At 39.4% G+C, this 21,229-nt stretch overlaps 1 protein-coding gene and 2 pseudogenes across 1 annotated transcript; 2 read left to right on the forward strand and 1 right to left on the reverse strand.

Moving 5' to 3' along the window:
- Window positions 1-538: 538 nt before the first annotated feature.
- LOC143386989 (dnaJ homolog subfamily C member 21 pseudogene) lies at window positions 539-2,397 on the forward strand (annotated as a pseudogene).
- Window positions 2,398-4,750: 2,353 nt separating this feature from the next.
- Window positions 4,751-5,692, reverse strand: LOC143642249 (olfactory receptor 1-like). The gene has a single exon (XM_077110527.1). The coding sequence runs from the start codon at window positions 5,690-5,692 to the stop codon at window positions 4,751-4,753; it is 942 nt and encodes a 313-aa protein (XP_076966642.1).
- A 3,762-nt stretch (window positions 5,693-9,454) lies between these two features.
- On the forward strand, window positions 9,455-12,912 carry LOC143386979 (olfactory receptor 1468-like; annotated as a pseudogene).
- Window positions 12,913-21,229: the final 8,317 nt, after the last annotated feature.

The following is a 21,229-nucleotide window of genomic DNA, read 5'->3' on the forward strand; positions in this document are numbered from 1 at the left end:
TCCAGGTTTTCAAATAGTTCTTAGAAATTTTACTTGTTTTCTCTTTCATGTAAATTTAAGTTTAAGCTTTTTCATTTCCATAAAAATAATTCCGGTTGGCATTTGGCATGAATTTCATCAAGTGTCCTTGAGGAGAACTGAAGTTGTTCAAATCTCATCAAATTGTAGATAGTTTTGATCAGGCTGATTATGAAACCCAGGGTCTCATGTAGGCTAGGCAAGTGTAAATTGTAGAATTTTGAATTGATTGGCTTTATTATATCAAAATTCATCTGCAAAAGCTGTTTAAAATGACTATTCTTCTGATGAGAAATTCTTAGACACAGATACCTTAATACTATTCAATCATGAAGAAATAAAAAACAGAACTTACCAATAACAAGTAGCAAATTAGAATCAATAATGAAAAGCCTCCCATCAAAGAAAAACCTAGAACAGGCCGGGCTCCCGCCGGAGGAGAGGACAACCAGCGCCGCCGCCGCCGCTCGGACCCGGCCCCGTCCCGGGCCCCGGCCACAACCCTCTGCCGGGCCCGGCCATGAAGTGTCACTAGGAGGCGCTGGGGGTGCGGCGCGACGCCAGCGAGGAGGAGCTCAAGAAGGCCTATCGGAAGCTGGCCCTGAAATGGCACCCGGATAAAAATCTGGATAACGCCGCAGAAGCAGCTGAACAATTTAAATTAATTCAAGCAGCATAAGATGTGTTGAGCGACCCTCAGGAAAGAGCATGGTATGATAATCATAGAGAGGCCTTACTTAAAGGAGGGCTTGATGGAGAATACCAAGATGACAGCTTAGATTTGCTTCACTGTTTCACTGTTACCTGTTACTCTGGTTATGGAGACGATGAAAAGGGTTTTTACACAGTGTATCGTAGTGTTTTTGAAATGACTGCAAAGGAAGAACTGGAATCTGTGTTAGAGGAGGATGTTGAGGATTTCCCAACTTTTGGAGACTCCCAGAGTGACTATGATACGGCAGTCCACCCTTTCTACGCTTATTGGCAGAGTTTCTGCACCCAAAAGAATTTCGCTTGGAAGGAAGAGTATGATACACGGCAAGCTTCAAACCGCTGGGAAAAACGAGCCATGGAAAAAGAAAACAAAAAGATTCGAGACAAAGCAAGGAAAGAGAAGAATGAGCTTGTTCGGCAGCTGGTAGCTTTCATCCGGAAAAGAGATAAAAGAGTGCAGGCACATCGGAAGCTTGTAGAGGAACAGAATGCAGAGAAGGCTAGGAAGGCTGAGGAGATGAGATGGCAACAGAAACTAAAGCAGGCAAAACTGGCAGAACAGTACAGAGAACAGAGCTGGATGACCGTGGCCGATTTGGAGAAGGAACTCCGGGAGATGGAAGCACGATATGAAAAGGAGTTTGGAGATGGATCAGATGATAATGAAATGGAGCAGCAGGAGCTTAAAGATGGACAAGATGGTAAAGATAGTGATGAGGTGGAGGATACTGAGCTTTTTGATGACCTTTACTGCCCAGCATGTGACAAATCTTTCAAGACAGAAAAGGCCATGAAGAATCATGAAAAGTCAAAGAAGCATCGGGAAATGGTTGCCTTGTTAAAACAACAATTGGAGGAAGAAGAAGAAAATTTTTCAGGATCTCATATAGATGAAAATTCCGAGGAAGAAATAGAAGATACACCAAAGCAAAAGCTTTCTAAAAAACAGAAGAAAAAGAAACAAAAACCGGCACAGAATTATGATGACAATTGTAATGAAAATGGACCTGGAGAAGGAATAAAGGTTGATCCAGAAAATATCAACTTAAATCAAGACAGTGCCAAAGAATTGGAAGATAGTCCCCAAGAAAATGTCAGTGTCACAGAGACCATTGAACCTTGTGATGATCCAAAAAGTGAAGCTAAAAGTGTTCCTAAGCCCAAAGGAAAGAAAACCAAAGATGTGAAACAATCTGTCAAAATACCTGCTGAACCACAAATACTGAGTGATGTTCTTATCAGCTGTACAACCTGCCATAGTGAATTTCCATCCCGGAATAAACTTTTTGACCATCTGAAAGCTACCGGTCATGCAAGAGCACCTCCATCTTCATCTTTAACCAGTGTAACAAGTAGTCGAAGCAAGAAAGAGAAACGTAAAAACAGATAGAAATTCTGCCAACACACTTTTTTTTAACTGTCTCTAAATTTTGAAACCAAAAACTGAACTGAAATCATCTAAAGAGTTAAAATTTCAGTGATCTGCAATTTATTGCATTGTGGAAGATTATTTTTTATCTTATAAAGACATTTTTTTGTTTAATATATATATTTTTAAACATTTCACTAGTGATTGAATTCTACTTTTGCCATCTGAATTGACTTGAATGTCTCAAAACAGGTAAATATTGTAAAGTGTGTACCTTGATTTCTCACGTGAACAGAGATGTATAGGGAGAATTAAATTATTTTAACACACACACACACAAAAAACCTAGAACATAGGTGACTTAACTGTTGGGTTCTACAAAATAGTTGAGAATGATTAATTCCAATTTTCCTTATGTTATTCAAAAAATTTTTCAAAAGTAATTCTTCCAAACACAGCCCCAGCATTAACCTGATGCCAAAATCAGTAAGGAAAGAAAATTTCATGTTAATATTTTTATGAATATATATGCAAAAACTTCTCAGTAGAATAATACTTTGCTGAATCCAAAACCACATTATAAAGATTTTCATCATGATAAAGTGGGATTAATCCCTGAGATGCAAGAATGGTCAAAATACAAATCAATAAACATGATACATGACATCAATAGAATGAAAGACACAATCCATGATTATCTCAATAGATATGGAAAATGTATTTGATAAAATTTAACACCTCCAAAAAACCCTCAAGAAATCCTTCATAGAGGGAATGTACCTCAATATAATAAAGGTCACTTACAATAAGCCAACAGCTAAAATTATACTAAAATGGGTACAGTTGAAAGCTTTTGCTCTAAGCTCTGGAAGAAAAGGATGTTCACTTTTACAAATTTTATCCAACATAGTGTTGGAAATGCTGTCCAGAGTTACAGGCAAGAGAAAGAAACAAAGGGCATCCAAAATACAAAAGAGAAGTCAAATTGTTTGTTTGAATGACATGATCTTACATCTTGAAACCCCCCAAGTTCCATAAAAACATTAAAATTAACAAATGAGTTTAGCAATTTTTCATGGTACAAAATAAGCATACAATTTTATACCAAAACTGAATTATATGAATTGGAAATCAAGAAAACAATCCAAATGACAGTAGCTAAAACGTTAACTAAAATACCTATAAATTTAACCAAAGAGGAAAAAAGATCTCTACTATGAAAATTATAAAATATTGTTGAAAGAAACTGAAGAGGACACACACGCGAAAGAAAGAAGGAAGGAAGGAAAGAAAGAAAGAAAGGATAAAAGCATGCCATATTCATGGATTGAAAAATCAATATTTAAGTGGTCCAAACAGTTTGTAATTAAAATACATACATTTAAAAAATATTTTAAAATAGAAGTCCATAATACTCAAAGTGATATATGGGTTCAGTTCAGTCCCAATTAAAATGTCAATACACTCCATCAATGCAATTTCTACAAAAATACCCATGACATTCTTCACATAACTAGATAAAACAATTCTAGATTGTTTAGAATAAAAGGAATAGCTAGGAAGTGAAAGAATTGCTGGGAGCTTTTGAGAAAGTTCTGGCATTCAGATAGTTGTGGGGTCAGCAGATATTTGAACAGAGGAAAGAAATGGGTTTGAATGCCATCACCTACAGAGTACAACTAAGGAAACAAATAAATGAAGAATGGAATCAACCCATGCTATAGAGAGCTGAGTTAAAAAAAAAAAAAGAATGGCTACTCCCCTCTTTTGGAAGTGGGAGAAAATCAAAAGAAGCCTCAGAATCATTCTCTGATCTTGCACAGGCTGAACAACTGATTTTCTGGATGACATGGAAAGTCAATGAATTTCATATTTTGCAATTCTAAACACAATTCTAAACAATGAGTATCTTTTCTACTTCCTTTGAACTGTCATGAATGTATAATAAAAACATACATGTCAGGAAATTTTGCGAAGTCAAAATACCAAGCAAAAAGGCATTCTTTAAAACTGAATCAATCTCAAACTTCCTTGCCCAGTCCTGGAGAAATAATTTATAGGGTTCCTGCCTTATGTAATTACAGGTAAAGACAGAATTATGCAATTATCAGCATTACAAAAAGGGTTAGAAAATGTATTTAGGGTCAGGGAAGGGCAGAAAAATTAGCATAGACATGAAAATAAATCAGGGATGTAGGAAAGTTAAGTGATAGAATGATGTCAAAATTTGTGCAGAAAAATTATATAGGAGATATTAGAAGGAGCCTGGATTTTGAGATATTTAAATGTTATTGGGCAACAACCTAAGATTATGAAGCACTATTTAAAAATTATGCCATAGTCAAAGCGTGTTTGAGACAAGATAACAAAATACAGGGGTATCTTAAGAATGTAAAGAATGGAGTTCTCATAAAACAGTAGCCCTTACCCTGTGCTTTCCCAGCATCACCAAGAAAAGACAAACAGGAAGGCATAGCCAGGTTAACAAGACCTCCTTCCAACTAATCAGCTAAACTTCCTCTCTTTTACCTGTTGATATGCTATTTCATAAGAAGTTAGCATGATGTGGGAAACAATCTAGAATAATATTTCAATATTAATATCAACAGATTTACTGGATAAAATGATATAAAACCCCAGTTATTTCTATCATACATAGGTGGGAATTTTCTTCTGACAAAAGACTCTTCCTAGGGCTCCCTTCATGTCTCTGTTCCTCAGGCTGTAGATGAAGGGGTTCAGCATGGGAGTCACCACCGTGTACATCAGAGACATGACAGTATCTTTCACAGTAGAATTACTAGCTGATGGACATAAGTATAGAATTATGACTGGCCCATAGAACAGTGACACCACAGAGAGGTGGGAGCCACAGGTGGAGAAGGCCTTACGGATACCTCGAGCAGAAGGGACCTTGAAAATGGAGGACACTATCTTTGCATAGGACACAAGAATGAGTAGGAATGGGAAGACAAGAAAGAGTCCTACCACAATAAATATCACCAACTCATTGACATGAGTGTCAGAGCAAGCCAGCTTCAGCATAGCAGACATGTCACAGAAAAAGTGCGGGATTACGTTGTCCTCACAAAAAGAGACTTTTGCCATGAGCAGGGTGTGCAACAGGGCATGGAATGTGGTCAGCACCCAGGACAGCACCACCAGGGAGAGACAGAGCTTGGGGCTCATGATGGTGGTGTGGTGCAGGGGGAAGCAGATGGCCACATAGCGGTCATAGGCCATGGCCACAAGGATGAAGTTCCCAAGGTCTCCAAAAAACAGGAAGAAGTATATTTGTGTCAGGCAGCCTGCATAGGGGATGGAAGGGACTTGACTTTGCATGTTCTGTAACAATTTGGGCATGGTGACAGAGGAAAAGCAGAGGTCAGAGAAGGACAAGTTGCTGAGAAACAAATACATGGGAGTGTGCAGATGGGAGTCAAGGCAAATGAGGGTGATGATGAGAAGGTTCCCCAGGACAGTGGTAAGATACATGGCCAGGAACAGGGCATAGAAGAGGTTCTGGTGCTCTGGCTGGATGGGCAGGCCCAGAAGGAGGAACTCTGAGATGAGAGTTTGGTTTTTTCCCATTATTATTTGTCTCCAATACCTTTAAGAGAAATAAAAAGGCCCTTTAAAAACCCAAGGGAAAATGATCATTTTTTTTTCTCATATACAGTGTTTACGTGTCCTCCAATAGTTGATCCCACCACCATCACAATAAGTATAACCTTACAAGTGTCTTTATCTCTTTGATCATTTATTACTTTTTCTCATCTTCTTTTCAACATGTTTCAGTAGCCCATTCTTTCCTAAATACTTATCTGTTTGCTTCTTTCACAAAAAGAGTGTTGGATTTTCTCTTCCCTGCCTGACTGGTCATTCTTAGCAACTGTAATTGGTCTCTCTCTCTCTCTCTCTCTCTCTCTCTCTCTCTCTCTCTCTCTGTCTCTCTCTCTCTCTCTCACACACACACACACACACACACACGCATCACACGCCACTTTTTTGGGGGTAACCTTGGATAAAGCTCAGTATTTTGGGGCATGATGGCATGTCTCTATAATTCATTAGCTCGGGAGGTGAGGCAGGAGGATCACAAGTTCAAAGCCAGCCTCTGCAACTTGGCAAGGCACTAAGCAACCCAGTGAGACCCTGTCTCTACTAAAACATAAAAAATGGGCTGGAGATGTGGTTCAGTGGTTGAGCTCCTCTGGGTTCAATCCCCAGTACCAAACAAACAAACAAAAACCCAATCTGTCTCCAAGTCATCAAAAATGCAGAGGAGGAACATTAAAAGATCTGGGAAACTCATTCACTAAATGATATAAATAAGTCCTACTGCTGGGAAGTCCACCCCACTGCTGATGGTGTTTAACAGAACTGCATTAACAGTTTGTACCTTTGGACTTTGGATACCATGTGTTGGCATCATAAAGGGAAGAAACATGAAGAGAAAATCATGTACCTGGTTTCTCAGACTTTTGCTTACCTTTTGAGTTTGTGGGACTATCTTTGTGTCAAGAACCTGTGCAGGGATCACAAAACCAGAGATAGCAGCTGCAGATGTTTTCATAGATGATCCACTGAGCTTCCTCTTCTTCGGCCATTAAATACAATATCCTCACTCTGGGATGCACACAAGAATCATGTAGGGCAGTGTTTCTAAACTCAACACACATGCAAATTACCTATCATTAAGACATTCGTTCTGGTGCTATAGCTCAGACTCTACATTTTAAATGAACACCCAAGTAGTGGTGTCAATACTGTGATCACTGGACTGCACTTGAGTAGCAAATACACACATTGCTGTTTAACTCAGATTACTGAGCACCTTCAGATAACTTAATTGGAATCTCTGTGAAGTGGCTTGTGCAAAGCTTTTTAAAGCTCCTTAGGTGAATATAAAATAAAAGAAAGTTTAAGAACTGTTACTGCACTGAACCCTTTCTTACAGGCCTGGTATGTCAAAATGCTGTGATCTTTGAGGATTCACTGCACAGTAAGTAACATTAGTGAGCAGTGTTATTAATAAAAAGTGTTATAAGTGATGAACTTTAGTCAAAATATTTTTATACTGTGCAAAGTCTTGGAAGGCAGCTAGATGGAAAAGAGGGAAGTTGTCACACCTGAAAACTTACCTGGCAGAACATCATACAACCTGGCATATTGACAACTTACCCAGGGTGTCTGAGGGTGACTCTGGGGCCCTGACCCAAGATCTTGCTCCCCTTTAATCATTACAAGCATATGAAGTAACGTCCTCTGTAGTCATCACGTGTCTGCCATCTCTTCTCTGCCATCCCTTCTCATTTCTCACCTTCTAGCCATCCACGGGCCCGAGAGGCTCTACATCCCAGGGGAGTCCAGATTCAGGCCTAACTCATTAGGCACAAAGTAATTATCCAGGATCTCTTCAAGGCAAATTATCAGAGTCCTGTATGGTGACTGATTAAAGTCACTGATCACACCCTACTGTACTTTGGGGAAAGGTGGGGATAGAGAGCCCAGGGATGTATGATCAGTCATTGCCCATTTAGGGAATGGATAGGAATCCTGAATCCTGTGCTGTTGGAGTCTACATTGGGGACTTGAAGAAAAATAGTTGGATAATCCATAAAAATAAATCAAGTACTAGACTGTGAATGATTTGAAATATCTTAGGGGCATAGCAGTTTATACAAGTGGCATCTGATTGCCCTTTTTTGCATTGTTGTGCAATAAGTAAACCTCACATAATGAAACTTACTTGATAAGGTTCAAGTGAACCTTCAGGTGAGCATTATATTATGGAGCTAATGCTACATAGCAAAGTCTAGGTCATTAACCTCACTTTATCTTACCCTGTAGGCACTTTATCATGATACAGTGTGACAGGTAGAAGAAAAATAAATATAGTACAATAAGATTTTAGGGGGAGAGACTGGGGTTGTGTCTCATTGGTAGAGTGCTTGCCTATCACATGTGAGGCACTGGATTTGATCCTCAGCACCACATAAAAAATAATAAAGAAACAAAATTAAGTTATTGTGTCAATATGCAACTAAAAGTAAAAAAATATTTTAGGGAGATAGGGATAGAGAGAGAGATCACTAAGAAAATTTTGTTACAGTATATTGTTTTAATTGTTCTAAATCGATTAGATATTGTTGTTAATCCTTTTCTTTGCTAATTTACCATGTTTTAATGTTGGCTATCTGCCAAAGGCTCATTCATAAAGGCCTAGACTCAGTATTGCAGTTTAGGAGTTGCTGTGGTTAAGTGGAAGGAACTTGTGAAAAGTCCTCAGGTCATTGAGGATGATTTGAAATGCATCATGGAATCTCCATTCTAGTTTGAGATGCTATTCTTCGGTTGCATGTGCTCTGCCATCCCTATCCCATGAGGTGATCATGCAAAGGTTGTCCTGACCAAGGCTGCACTAGGCCATTTGCCATTCTAACTCCTCAAACTGTGAGCTAAATGAACCTGTTTATAAGTTGACTGTGCTAGATATTTCATTGTACTGGTGGAAAGCTGGTACGGGAGTCTTTTTAATATTTGGTGCTGGAAAAATTGGATTTCCATATTTAAAAAATTAATTTTAATCTACACCTCACATTCTGTACAACAGTTTACAGAAAATGGATGGTAGATTTTTAATGTTTATATGAGTGCTGAGGAGATTCCCCATGACATCCTGCTCTGTGGAGCCAGAGATGTCTCAAAGCAAAGGCTGTGGTGAGATGGAGCAGGATAGATGTGCAGTGCTTTCACGTGGTAGCCACTGAAGTCAGTTGAGATCATTGCAACACTGACTGAAATAAGTGGCTGAGAAAACTTAGAACAGTGCATTAGAAGTTTGTAGAAGGGACATGATGTTCTGCCAAGGGACATAACATCCTTTAGACTATCATTTGACTATTTTCTGTTTCAGGTGTGAGCTAATGTGCAAACAGCGGGTTGCTATTGTTCGTGGGGTAGTTGATATTGGTCACCAAGGGGAAACTTTGTTACTCTACACAACTGGAATAGAGAAGGTGACATCTGAAATCTTGCAGAATTATTTGGGTACCACTTTATAATTCAAAGTTCATGACAAATGTTAATGAAAAGTATAAATCCCAATAAAGGAGCACCAATAAAGATTCAGGTCCCTACAATGGAAAGTTGCAATGTGCCACTATGTAAAGATCCTGCAGCAAATGATGGCTAAAAACTAGTGGATGGTGGGAAAGTGAATTATATATGCCAAACCTAGCTTCACATTCAAATACAGGGCCAGAATAATCTTGGCAGTGGGAAGTGACATGGCATAGATGGAGGAAGGGACGATGGTCATGCTGGGGCTTCTTAAAGATTTTCATAAAAATGAGCCAAATGTGATGCAAAGGTCCATTTTTCAAATCTGCATGAGGAAGGATTGAACATGTTCAGGTAAGTTTATTTTTTCTTACTCTTGTGATTTCTTTATATCTGCATGTTCTTTAATCATAGAAGTCTGATCCTTGTTAAATCCATTTCTTTCTATCCTAGGGACTGTGGAGAAATAACAGGTTCTGCCATCCTTGCAATGTTTCTGAAACACGAGTTTCATGGCAGTACTCTACTCAAAGACCACTATATGGTGTATGGATCCCTGTTATTCATAGGATAAAACCTAAACTCTTAAACTCCTAAGATTAATTCATAATGTGGTCCCTGATTACTTCATAGTTTCTGCAGCCATCCACCTTTACCTCCTGAATTTTAGGCTGCAGCCACACAAGTCTCCTTCCCCTTCCCCACACAGGCAATGAGAAAGCATCTGTCCCGAGCTGCTCAGCATCTTCACTTTTCCCCAAAGGATGGTCTGGTGTGAACAGAGGCTGTCATGAGTCACCACTACAGGACTCTGGGAGAATTAGTTTCTGAGAGGTCCTGGCTAATTATTTTGTCTTTAATGAGTTCCAGCCTTGGTACTCCTATGGGATGCAGAGCTCATCTGACTTCTGTGAGTAGAAGGGGAAGAATGAGAAGGGATGGTGCAGTTAGGTGAAGACTATGGAGACTGTTACTTCCTGTGTCTCTGGTGAATAAAGGGGAAAAGGATCCTGAGTTGGGCTCTGGAGTCACCCTCAGCCACCCTGGATGAGTTGGTAGCAGAGTGAATGAATTCTTGTCTTTCAAACGTGATTGTCTTGAACTCCCAGGTTGTGTGGTGTTCTGCAGAATAATTTTTCAGGTCTGTTAAGTTTCCATCTTTCTGCCTCCCAAGACTTTCTCACATGGTTTTAATACTTTGACTAATGTTCAACATTTTTATGTGTTATTAATAATAATGTTCATTGGTATAATTTATTGTGCAATAATATTGACAATTCTGTCAGTTCAAAATAATAACAGCTTTTAAATTTTGGGTTGAAAGTTGTAATTTTTAATTCTCCTTCTGCCCCTTCTCCTCCTCCTTCTTCTCTTTCTTCTTTGTATTTTCTTTCAGAGATTTAAAAATCTTTTCACAAGCCCTTCTTAGAGATAATTATTTAACTTTATCTGAACTTGGCAGTAATATGTATTTTCATGGCAGTGTATGTACTTGCTACTTACATGAAGTTTATTGACCACAGAATTGCCATTACCTGGATGCTCATTTAATATGTAGAAATTGAGCTATAGAGCCAGAATGAATTTTTTTTAAAAGAAATCCCCAGGTATTTGCACATCTATTAAGGTTTATAAGCACTGCCATATGTGATTCTTATGTCAGTGCAGGATGTGATGATGGATTTTACCACAGGAGAAGATCAGACTTGATGGGTCAGCAGTGACACTACCAGGTGATGTCTCCAATTTGTGATCCCAGCATGTACTCCTGACTCAAGAGATCATCCTACTCACTCAGAAGGGACTCAGCATTCTGAGAAACCAGGTGCACAATTTTCCCTATGAGGGACAAGACTTGAGAAACTGCTTCCATAATCCAGGTGAGATGAGATGCCATTGTAGATGAGGAACTTGGCCTTGTGATAAGAAGTGGATGAAGTAGCAGGAGAACAAAGTGTAGAATATACATGACGTGGTGTGTTGGAGTTGATGGTAAGAGAAAAGATGAATGAAACAATTCACGACTTCTGATCTGATGCTGCATTCCTTTTTTAAAATATGAGAGTAGAGGAGGAAGAGAGAGGTACAGAGGAAGTACAATCTGATGAGTTTCATTAGGGACCTGTTGAGCTTAAGGAGCCTATGATTCATTGAATGGAAGACAATTGTTATGGGATATAGACATTTATAGGTTAGGGACGTCTATACCTGAGTTTTATTTATTTACTGATTATTATTTTTATTTAATTGATTATTTTTTTTGAGGTGCTGAAGATTGCATTAGGGCCCTGTGCATGTTGGATGAGCATTTCACCACTGTGCTATATCCCCAGCTTTCATGTCTGAGTTTTAAATACTGATATAAGCCATTGGAGCATGTCAGGTTTATTAGGAGAGTTCCATATAGAGTTATGATAAGATAGGGTTTAGCAAAATCCATGAGGAATAATAACATACAAGTTACTGATAGAACAGGAGCCAATTATGGTTCCCTAGGATTATCAGACAGGCATGTATGTAAAAAAGTAATGCATTTTGTCTCAGAAACCAATAGGTAAGTGTTTAGGAAAGGATGGAATATTCAAACATGTTACAAAGAAGTTAAGAAAAAGGCATTAATGATTATAAAGATGATGGACAATTAGATTTTAAAGATAATAATTATTGTAATCAAGGTGGGATCAGTTATTGTAGAATGAGTACCAGATCACATATAAGAGAAAAATGTTCATTTATTTGAATTGTTAAGGGACCCAAGTCTTTCTTTTTTTAAAAAAAGATACAGTAGACAGAGCATGACAGGAAGGAACCAAACTCCCGTCTCAGAGTTCCTCCTCCTGGGCCTGCCCATCCAACCAGAGCACCAGAACCTGTTCTATGCTTTGTTCCTGGCCATGTATCTTACCACCATCCTGGGGAACCTCCTCATCATCATCCTCATTCACCTGGACTCCCATCTGCACACACCCATGTATTTGTTTCTTGACAATTTGTCCTTCTCTGACCTCTGCTTTTCCTCTGTGACCATTCCTAAACTGTTGCAGAACATGCAGAGTCAAGTTCCCTCCATCCCCTATGCAGGCTGCCTGACTCAAATGTACTTCTTCCTGTGCTTTGCAGACCTGGAGAGCTTCCTCCTTGTGGCCATGGCCTATGACCGCTATGTGGCCATCTGCTTCCCCCTGCACTAAACCACCATCATGAGCCCCAAGCTCTGTCTCTCCCTGGTGGTGCTGTCCTGGGTGCTGACCATGCTCCATGCCCTATTGCACACCCTGCTTGTGGTCAGATTGTCTTTCTGTTCGGACAATGTGATCCCCCACTTTTTCTGTGAAATATCTGCTTTACTGAAGCTGGCCTGCTCCAACACTCATGTCAATGAACTGGTGATATTTATCATGGGAGGACTTGTTATTGTCACCCCATTTCTACTCATCCTTGGGTCCTATGTACAAATTTTTTCCTCCATCCTCAAGGTCCCTTCTGCTCGTGGTATCCACAAGGCCTTCTCCACTTGTGGCTCCCATCTCTCTGTGGTGTCACTGTTCTATGGGACAATTATTGGTCTCTATTTATGTCCATCAGCTAATAATTCTACTGTGAAAGACACTGTCATGGCTCTGATGTACACAGTGGTAACTCCCATGCTGAACCCCTTCATCTACAGCCTGAGGAACAGAGACATGAAGGGAGCCCTAGGAAGAGTCTTTTGTAAGAAGACAATTCTATTCTCTGTATCATGGTAACTCTTGCAATAGGGTACACAGTTTTGTCCAGTATAAATATTGTGATGTATATTTGAATATTATTGCAGTTCTTTCTTCCCATCACAAAGTTTTCTGTTCAAATAAAATATCACATAATTTTCCAATGTTAAAAATCTGAAGTGAAAACAAAAGAGCTGAAGTGGAGATGGGTAGTTGATGTAAAGCTTTTTATCAGTAACCTGCTAGAAAGGTTTTCTGCTTGTTAATTCTAGCTGACCCTGGAAGCATAATTTAAATATTTTAATTGAAATTTCTATCTGTTAAATCGATAATTTACCATGTGTTCCTTTTTTAAAACCATAACTTAAAAAAATTTTTTTAGTTGTTGATTAACACACAGTATATTTATTTATTTCTATGTGGTGCTGAGGATCAAACCCAGTGCTTCACACATGCAAAGCAGGTGCTTTACCATTGAGCTACAGCCTCAGCCCCAAAACTATAACTTTTTTTTTTTAAAAAGTGATATACTGCTCTCCCAGGTCAATGCCAAGATTTAAACAACTCAGGCCAATGCTTGCTCTTCTAAATGGAACTTTTTATTCCTGAATAGAAAGTCTTTACTTATCTCTTTCTCAGAAAGTGTTCACATCATTCTCCTAACCTTTATTACTTCTACCTTCTTTCCATTTTCTGCATTATTCTTTTGTACCCAATCTGTACTTAAAATAAAATTTCCATTTACTGTGTTACAGCAGTTTAGTTTGTATTTGCTAGAAACGAAGTCCCCTTGAGGCGCTAAGTGCTGTTGAGTCTGTTTTTCTGTGGGGACAAGTGCATGGAGTACTGCATACATGGCATACGTTAAAAGTGTCTGAGCGGCAGGCCACTCCCTTTGTGCCAGGCATGTAAGTGGCAGGCTGCTTACCCCGTAGGCACAACCCTGGGCATTAGGGTTGTAGTCTCTGTGCTTGCACCATGGCCCACTCCTCAATTGGTCGCTGCAAGGGCAGTTAGCAGAATTGCATTGATGGCTGCCTGTAATCTGCTTAGCTACTGCCTCAGTATATATACATGGTAACTGTGCAATAAAATCAGACCTGCTTCCTGCTTGGTCTCCAGAGGTCTTGATTAGTGACTCTGGAGCCACACTGTCCTCTACCCTGTTCTGTGGACCTCCTCGCTGGATGAGACAGAGCCCACACACTTTTCAACCTCACTCTTCAAGGATCACCTTTCCCTCCTTGGTTTTACAAGTTATCAATAAACTTTACATCAATGCTCTTACATCAATGATCTTAACTATCTTTATCTATAGATCTTTATCAATCAATAAACTTTACATCAATGATCTTCTCCTGTAATGATTCCATGAAGGAAAGGGAATCTTAATATGGGTCAAAGATTGAAAAATGTGGAATTTGAACATGCCGATGCTCCACTATGTGTCAGTACTGAACCTGTTTAAGACTGCAAAATATTTGATTGTGGGGGTTCTTCTCATCTCTCCCCCACCTCAGAAATAGAATATGCAGCCTTACACTTTCCAACGTGAGCTACATGTACATTGTCTGGATTGTTATCATTGGCTCATGAGTTTCCTTGTCCCCTGCAAATGATGACAACCAACTGTATCATTTCAACTTCTATTAAATGGCACTGACCTCCACATCTCTGCAGCCCAGACCTTCTCCATATCAAAACATAATAGTTTTTATCCTCATTTTTCAATGGACATCTTCACTTGATGATTTCTGAGTCACACAAATTTGAGCTCCATTATCTACTCACATATATTCTTTATCCTACATTCTGTTTCTTGATTCACATAACTTCTATGTAGTTACCCAGAAACAAAATAAAATATTGATACATACTATTACATAAATGTACCTTGAGCTGGGGAACAAAAGTGACCAAATTATATTATGCATATATAACAATGAATCTCACTATTCTATATAATTTAATGCACCTATAAAATAAATGAAAAAACATACATGTACCTTGAAAACAATATGTTAATTGAAATAAGGCAGCTGTAAAGACCATATATTGTATAATTCTATTCATATGAAATATTAAGTCTAGGAAAATAATAAAGATGTACATTGTCTGGATTGTTATCATTGGCTCATGATGTTGTTGCAAACTGCTGAGTATTTGTACATATGGAGAAATAAAGAGTAGTTATTAATTGGGGTAATGATTAGGTTTTAAAATTGTGGTGAAGGGTGCACCAATCTGGGAAAATACACAAAAATAACTATTTAAATGTATACTTTAAATCAGTGAATGAAATGGTATGTATAGTATATGTTAAAAATTTGTGAATAATGTTTTTATAGTTCAGATCGATGGCTACAAAGTTACAGTAAGGTAGGAACAAGAAGTTCAGTGTGCTATTTGGCTGATAGGTTACCATAATGTACTGTGCATTTCAATAAGCTGGAAAAAAATTTTTTTGAATATTTTCCCCATAAAGAAATGGCAAATGTTTGAGGACCTAGAAAACTTAATTTAAACATTATACAATATTTACATTTGTCAAAATGTTGCAAGCTGTCCTGATAATATGTACAATTTTCATGAGTTTTTTCTGCAGTTTAATATAAATGAAAATAAAAATGAAAAAATATTTTTAAATGTTACAAGCTTTCTGAAGTGTCTATGTGTCCTTTTATTGTGATATTCTTTTGTATCTATCAGAAGATAGTTTTTTTCCTCCCTATAGTTCTTGCACCTAGTTTTCAGTGCAATTGAATATAGGATTCATTTTTTGTTAGATTTTTCTGGTATAAAAGAAATTGATTTAATTTAAATATTAATCCTTTGTCTTGTCACTAATACTTTTTTTTGTAGTTTGACACTGAGATTTCAGAGTTTATCTATGATAAAAACTGGTGTTACCTTAACAACCACATGGAGATTAAAAAAAACAATTGACAACAATATTCAAAGAAATATTGTATGTATAGTGCAAAATGTTGTGAACCATAGTCTGCTTCTTTTATTTTTGGCAGTTAAAATAATAGAAATTAATTTTCTCTGTGTTCCAGAGAAAAGAAGTTCAAAGTGAGGTGTCAGCAGGGCCTTGGTCCCCATAAGACTGAGCAGACCCTCCCTTGCATCTGCCCAGCTCTAGGGGTAGACATCAGGCTGGAGGTTTTTTAGCTGGTAACTCTATTTCTTTGTTTTCTGCTTTCAGCATCACATGGTGCGCTCTCTGTGTCTCTGCCTTCACAAAGCTTTTTTTTTTTCTCTCTCTCTCCTTAAGTGGGCATTGCTTATATTAGACTAGAGTTCACCCCCATGGCTTCATTTTAACTTGAATACAAAATACAAAATAAGGGCATATTCACAAGTGCTGTGGGTTGTGACTTCAACATACCTTTTTGGGTGACACAATTCAACCCATAATAACAGATGTTTAGGTCTGATATGCTGGTGGGACAGGATATAATGGGACCTATTTCTACTAGCTAATTGGGACAGGAGTGGGGGCTAGGTGCGTGCCTGAGCAGGGGAGAGAGGGAAGCAGGATGGACTGGTCAGTGTGAGATCTGTCATATCCCCTGGTTCACTCAAAACAACAACAACAACAAAACAAACAAATAAACAAAAAACAAAGAGTCTGAGGATTGGAGAAGGGAAACAAGCTCTGCTTTCAGCCAACTCTGTGAGGCAGAGGACACAGAGAGGGACTACTCAGGGGTCAAGTGTTAAAGTGTGCAGGCAGAGAGAGAGAGAGAGGGAGACTTTCTTTGCCTTTTCAAGGAACACAATGCAGCTTTGGCACAAGGAGGGTCTCAAGGACATATACTGACCATCTGAAGCACTTGCAGCCTCAAGATCAAGGGCGCTGGGAGATAGCAGAAATATTAATGGGGGCCATTGCCAATGGCAGAATAGGGCCCTTTCAAGATGGTTTTAGAGAAGATCAAGGGAGAAGTGCAAGTCCCAAATGTGGGGAGCCGCTCTGAATGACCCCTGCCTTCCAGTCCCGAAGCAGGAGGCTCTGAGCAATCACTACATTTCGTGGTAACTTGGGCGTTGCCCAGCTCGGACGGTAAAGGCAGGTCTTCAGGTGTAGGTGTCACCCCTGGGGTTGTGTTTCATTTACCTGTCCCTTGTAACCCTGCCTCTCTGGCCTTTTTTTGGATAGAACATTCTAAAGAACAAGAGTCCCCCAATAAAAGCCTACTTCCAAACGTGCTCTCTCTCTCTCTCTCTCTCTCTCTCTCTTGCCAGCCTCTCATGACTTTCTCTTGCTCTCCTCTTTGGGGAGCCTGAGACTGAGAGTTGAGAAGCTGTCTTGAAGCTTGTGTAAAGGTAATTTGTGTCTGGGTTTTATTTGATGTCCCTGCAAATTAAAGCAACCTGAAGTTCAGCTGCCCACGCAGGTCAGGGATGGCACCCAAAGCCCCCCACATCATCATAATCTACTTTTGTGAATACACACCCCACACACAAGTAACCACATGGGAGGTTGATATCGTTAATCATTGTGTGAGGAAAAGGAAAAGGAGAACACTTGTTTGGAACCTAGAGTTTGAGGTTGTGCATTGTGCTAGTTTTTTTTTTTTTTTTTGTCTGCGACCCAAACAAGAAAAACTGTGACTTAATAAGAAAAACTTAGAGGAGGAAAAGTTTATTTTAGCTCACAGTTTCACAGGTTCAGTCCTTGGTTGGCCAACTCCATTGTTCTGGGGCCAGGGTGACAGTCCCTGGACAGGTTAATAAAGCTCTCATTGATTTGAACTTGAACTTAAGAGTGTTTTCTGAACATAATAATCAAGTCTTGTCTGGTGAGTACCTTACTGTGTTATCATTGGTCTTAAGACAAAGGCAAAGTCACTTTCAAGCGACAAATTGTACTTCATTATTTGACCTGTATCTACCCCCACTGTCTCCTCTGTCCCCACCGTGACACTTGCATCCCACTCTCCAGCAATGCTGGACCTAAGATTGTAAATTATTGTCTCTAGCATGTTAGACTCAGTTTCCCCCAGCCTATCACTTTCTCCCCTCTGCTTCCTCTTTGCCTGGCCCATCCTGATTTATCCTGTTATATGGCACTTGCTAACACAAACCTTGCTCTTTTCACCAGATCAAGTGAGTCCTGCTGCAGGTCCCACAGCCTCCTGCACTCATGTCACACCACTGGATGTCCTGATCACTGGTGGGTAGCTGACTTCCCACCAGATTGTAAACTCCATGCAGGAAACTCCATGCCTGCCTCATACCTGCAGCAGGGCAGCTCCTGGCATGGTGCCTGATGTGGCCAAGGCTTCTTCAGTATTTGTTGGCTGTCCTTCAGGCTAAGACAGATTCCTTCAACTTTAAAGGCAACAAAGTTCTGTTAAGTTAGAATTACTCTCCTGCTAAATCTTTCTGGAATTAGAATTCATTAGACTTACCCATTTGGCCCTAAATTTTGACATTCTAGTACCAAGGTCACACATGTAATTTTGTATTTACAAAAAATATTAGGGTACATGGAATGTGCTATACTTTTCAGTGATACCAGTGACTAAAAACAAATATCCTTTTACTTTAACCCACATGATTCCATTGATATTGATGTGCGAAAAATAAATATGATGAACATTTTGTAAGGTATGGGGAGGAAAGGTGCATTTTTTTTAAGACTTTGCTTCAATTCTTCTTCAGATGTTCACACCATAAGTGATGGTTAATTGTTATATGTCAAATTGGCTACGCCCTGATACCAAATAACAGTTCTAAATGTTGCTGCAAAGGTATTTTATGAGATGGACATCATCACCCTAGGTACGTGTATGACTGCACATATGGTATGACGCTACCTCGTGTACAACCACAGAAATGTAAAGTTGTGCTGCAATTGTGTACAATGAATCAAAATTTATTCTGCTGTCATATATACCTAATTAAAATAAATAAATTAATTTTTAAAATACATTTAAAAAATTTAAAGAGTATTAAAATTTAAATCATTAGACCTTGAGTAAAGTAGATTACCCTCTGTTTTAGGCAGCTTTTTTGCTGCTGTGACTAAAGGACCTGACTAACACAATTGTAGAGGAGGAAAAGTTTATTTAGGTGCTTAGTTTCGGAGGTTTCAGTCCATAGGAGGCCAGCTCCATTCCTCAAGGCTTGAAGTGAGGTTGAACATTATGGCATAAGAGTGTGGCAGAAGGAAGCAGTTCACATGGTGATCAGAAAGCACAGAGAGAGAGAGGTCTTCACTTGCCAGATACAAATATATACCCAAAGCCACATCCCAATTCCCATCTCCTCCAGCCACACCTTACCATTTCAGTTACCACTCAATTAATCCTTATCAAGGGATTAATTCACTGATTGGGTTAAGCCTCTTGTAACATAATAATTTCTTCTCTGAACCTTCTTGAATTGTCTCACATGGGAGCTTTTGGGGGACACCTCACATTCAAACCATAATACCCTCCCTAATGTGATGAGCCTTGTGCAGTCATTTGAAGGACTTAACAGAAAAATCTTGAGTCTCTAAAGACAAAAATTTCTTCCTCCAGAATATTCTGGACTCAAGATTATAACATTCTCCTCTTTCCAGGGATCCCAGTAGGTGGGCCTGCCCTGCAGATATCAGACTTATCAGTCCCTAGGACCATGTGCAATATATTTTTAAAATAAATCCCCTACCCAAACACACACACTTCTGTTTTCTTCTGCACAACCCAAACTGTTAAATAAAACAGAGGAGGCACATTAAGAGATGTAGGAAGCTCATACCTGAGCTCAGATTGCTGGAAACTTCACTCTGCTGATGGTGTTTAATACAGCTACACCAACAGTTTTTATATGTGGACAAAAGAAAATATCCTCTGAACAAACACTTGCACACTGAGCAACACAACCATAGAAGGCTCTACCAGCAGTCACACCACCTCTGAGAGGGAAGGAAACCCAACATGTCTTCCAAAGGCTCAGATCTCAGCATAGGTCCCAGGTCTAACTGTTCTTTAAAGTCTGAATTTTCCCATAATTTTCTTATTTTATAAACACCCTTATCTCTTTATATATAGCTATATGCCCCCATATATATATATATGTGAGTGTATATATATATATATATATATATATATATATATATATATTTAGATATATTTGAGAATATATATATATTCTCAAAAATAAAATAGCCATCCCTATCAAGGGAGAGTCTCAGCAGCATTCAGCGGTTGCAGCAGGAGCCATGCCTTCTTTTAAGGTCAGAGACATACAGGACAAAGGGAATAATATGCAGCAGGGACAGGGAGAGATTTTTTTTAAGGGAGGAAAGTGATAAGGCTGAGCATGAGGCAGCAGATAACCAGGTTTTTTTGTGGCTTAAAAAATTGTTGTTAGCTCACATTGCTTTTGTAGTTCTGAAGATGATGCACAAGGTTTATGACAAGGGATTAGCATTGCTCTGGGATGGGGCAGTATGGACTTAGCCTTGGTAAAGGAGGAAAATTCTGAGGCTACATGAAGCTTGGGCTGGAATTGACTCAAGAGGGACTTGGGAAGGCAGAGGACAGCAAAGAAACGGTCATTCAGAGGCTGGATGAGGACACCAGTTCTGTTTTTGAGAAATGGCAAGTCCTTCTCCCTTTGTATTGGAGCGTCTCTGTGGTCCTGGCTACTTGCTGAAATCATCTGGCTAATTTATTTTAAGCTTGACCCTGAACAAGGAGCCAGTACAAATATTCAGAGTCAGGAATCTGATCCTCCTTGTCAATGTGCCCTGATATTACTTCTTGGGAAGTCACAGTCCAGGAAGCCAGATGGGTAGGAAATATGTGACCCTCACCCTATGCTCCAAGTGAGGGCTCCCCTGGCCTTGTCTCCCACACTGCTGATGTCCACCTCCTGGCAGAAGCAAGCCAGCAGCAGAGCTTCAAGCAAACACGCCCTGCTCCCATCTCTCTGCAACAAAAGGCACTGAGGTCAATGGGGGAGGCATGCCCACAGGTTCACTGAGCACATGCCTGGCCAGCTTCACAACAGAAGGACTCCAAGTTGGCCCAGTTGGAGGATCTCCCCCTGTAATCAAGGCCACACCTCTGGCAGCACCTGGAGACCCGAGAGTTCAGGGGGAGGAAGGAGGCAGTGCTGGAGGCCCAGGGGGAACCCAAGGCAGCCAGGCCCTCATCTGCTGAAGATGGAGCAAGGCTGTAGACAACTTAGTATTTAATTTGAATAAAGAGTACAAAAATCCAACGTCATCCAAATATTACGAAGATTAAAAATCTCACCATTTGATTTTATAAATCCTGAAGGAAAAAATAAGCTTGAAATAGTAAGCTACAAAAATAACGTTGAAACTACTCTTTAGCTTTGAAGACCCTTT

Source organism: Callospermophilus lateralis, chromosome 11, assembly GCF_048772815.1.
Source record: "Callospermophilus lateralis isolate mCalLat2 chromosome 11, mCalLat2.hap1, whole genome shotgun sequence".
Taxonomy (NCBI): domain Eukaryota; kingdom Metazoa; phylum Chordata; class Mammalia; order Rodentia; family Sciuridae; genus Callospermophilus; species Callospermophilus lateralis.

Excerpts from the sequence above, each read along its gene's own strand:
- LOC143642249 (XM_077110527.1), bottom strand. The coding sequence starts at position 5,692 with ATGGGAAAAAACCAAACTCTCATCTCAGAGTTCCTCCTTCTGGGCCTG.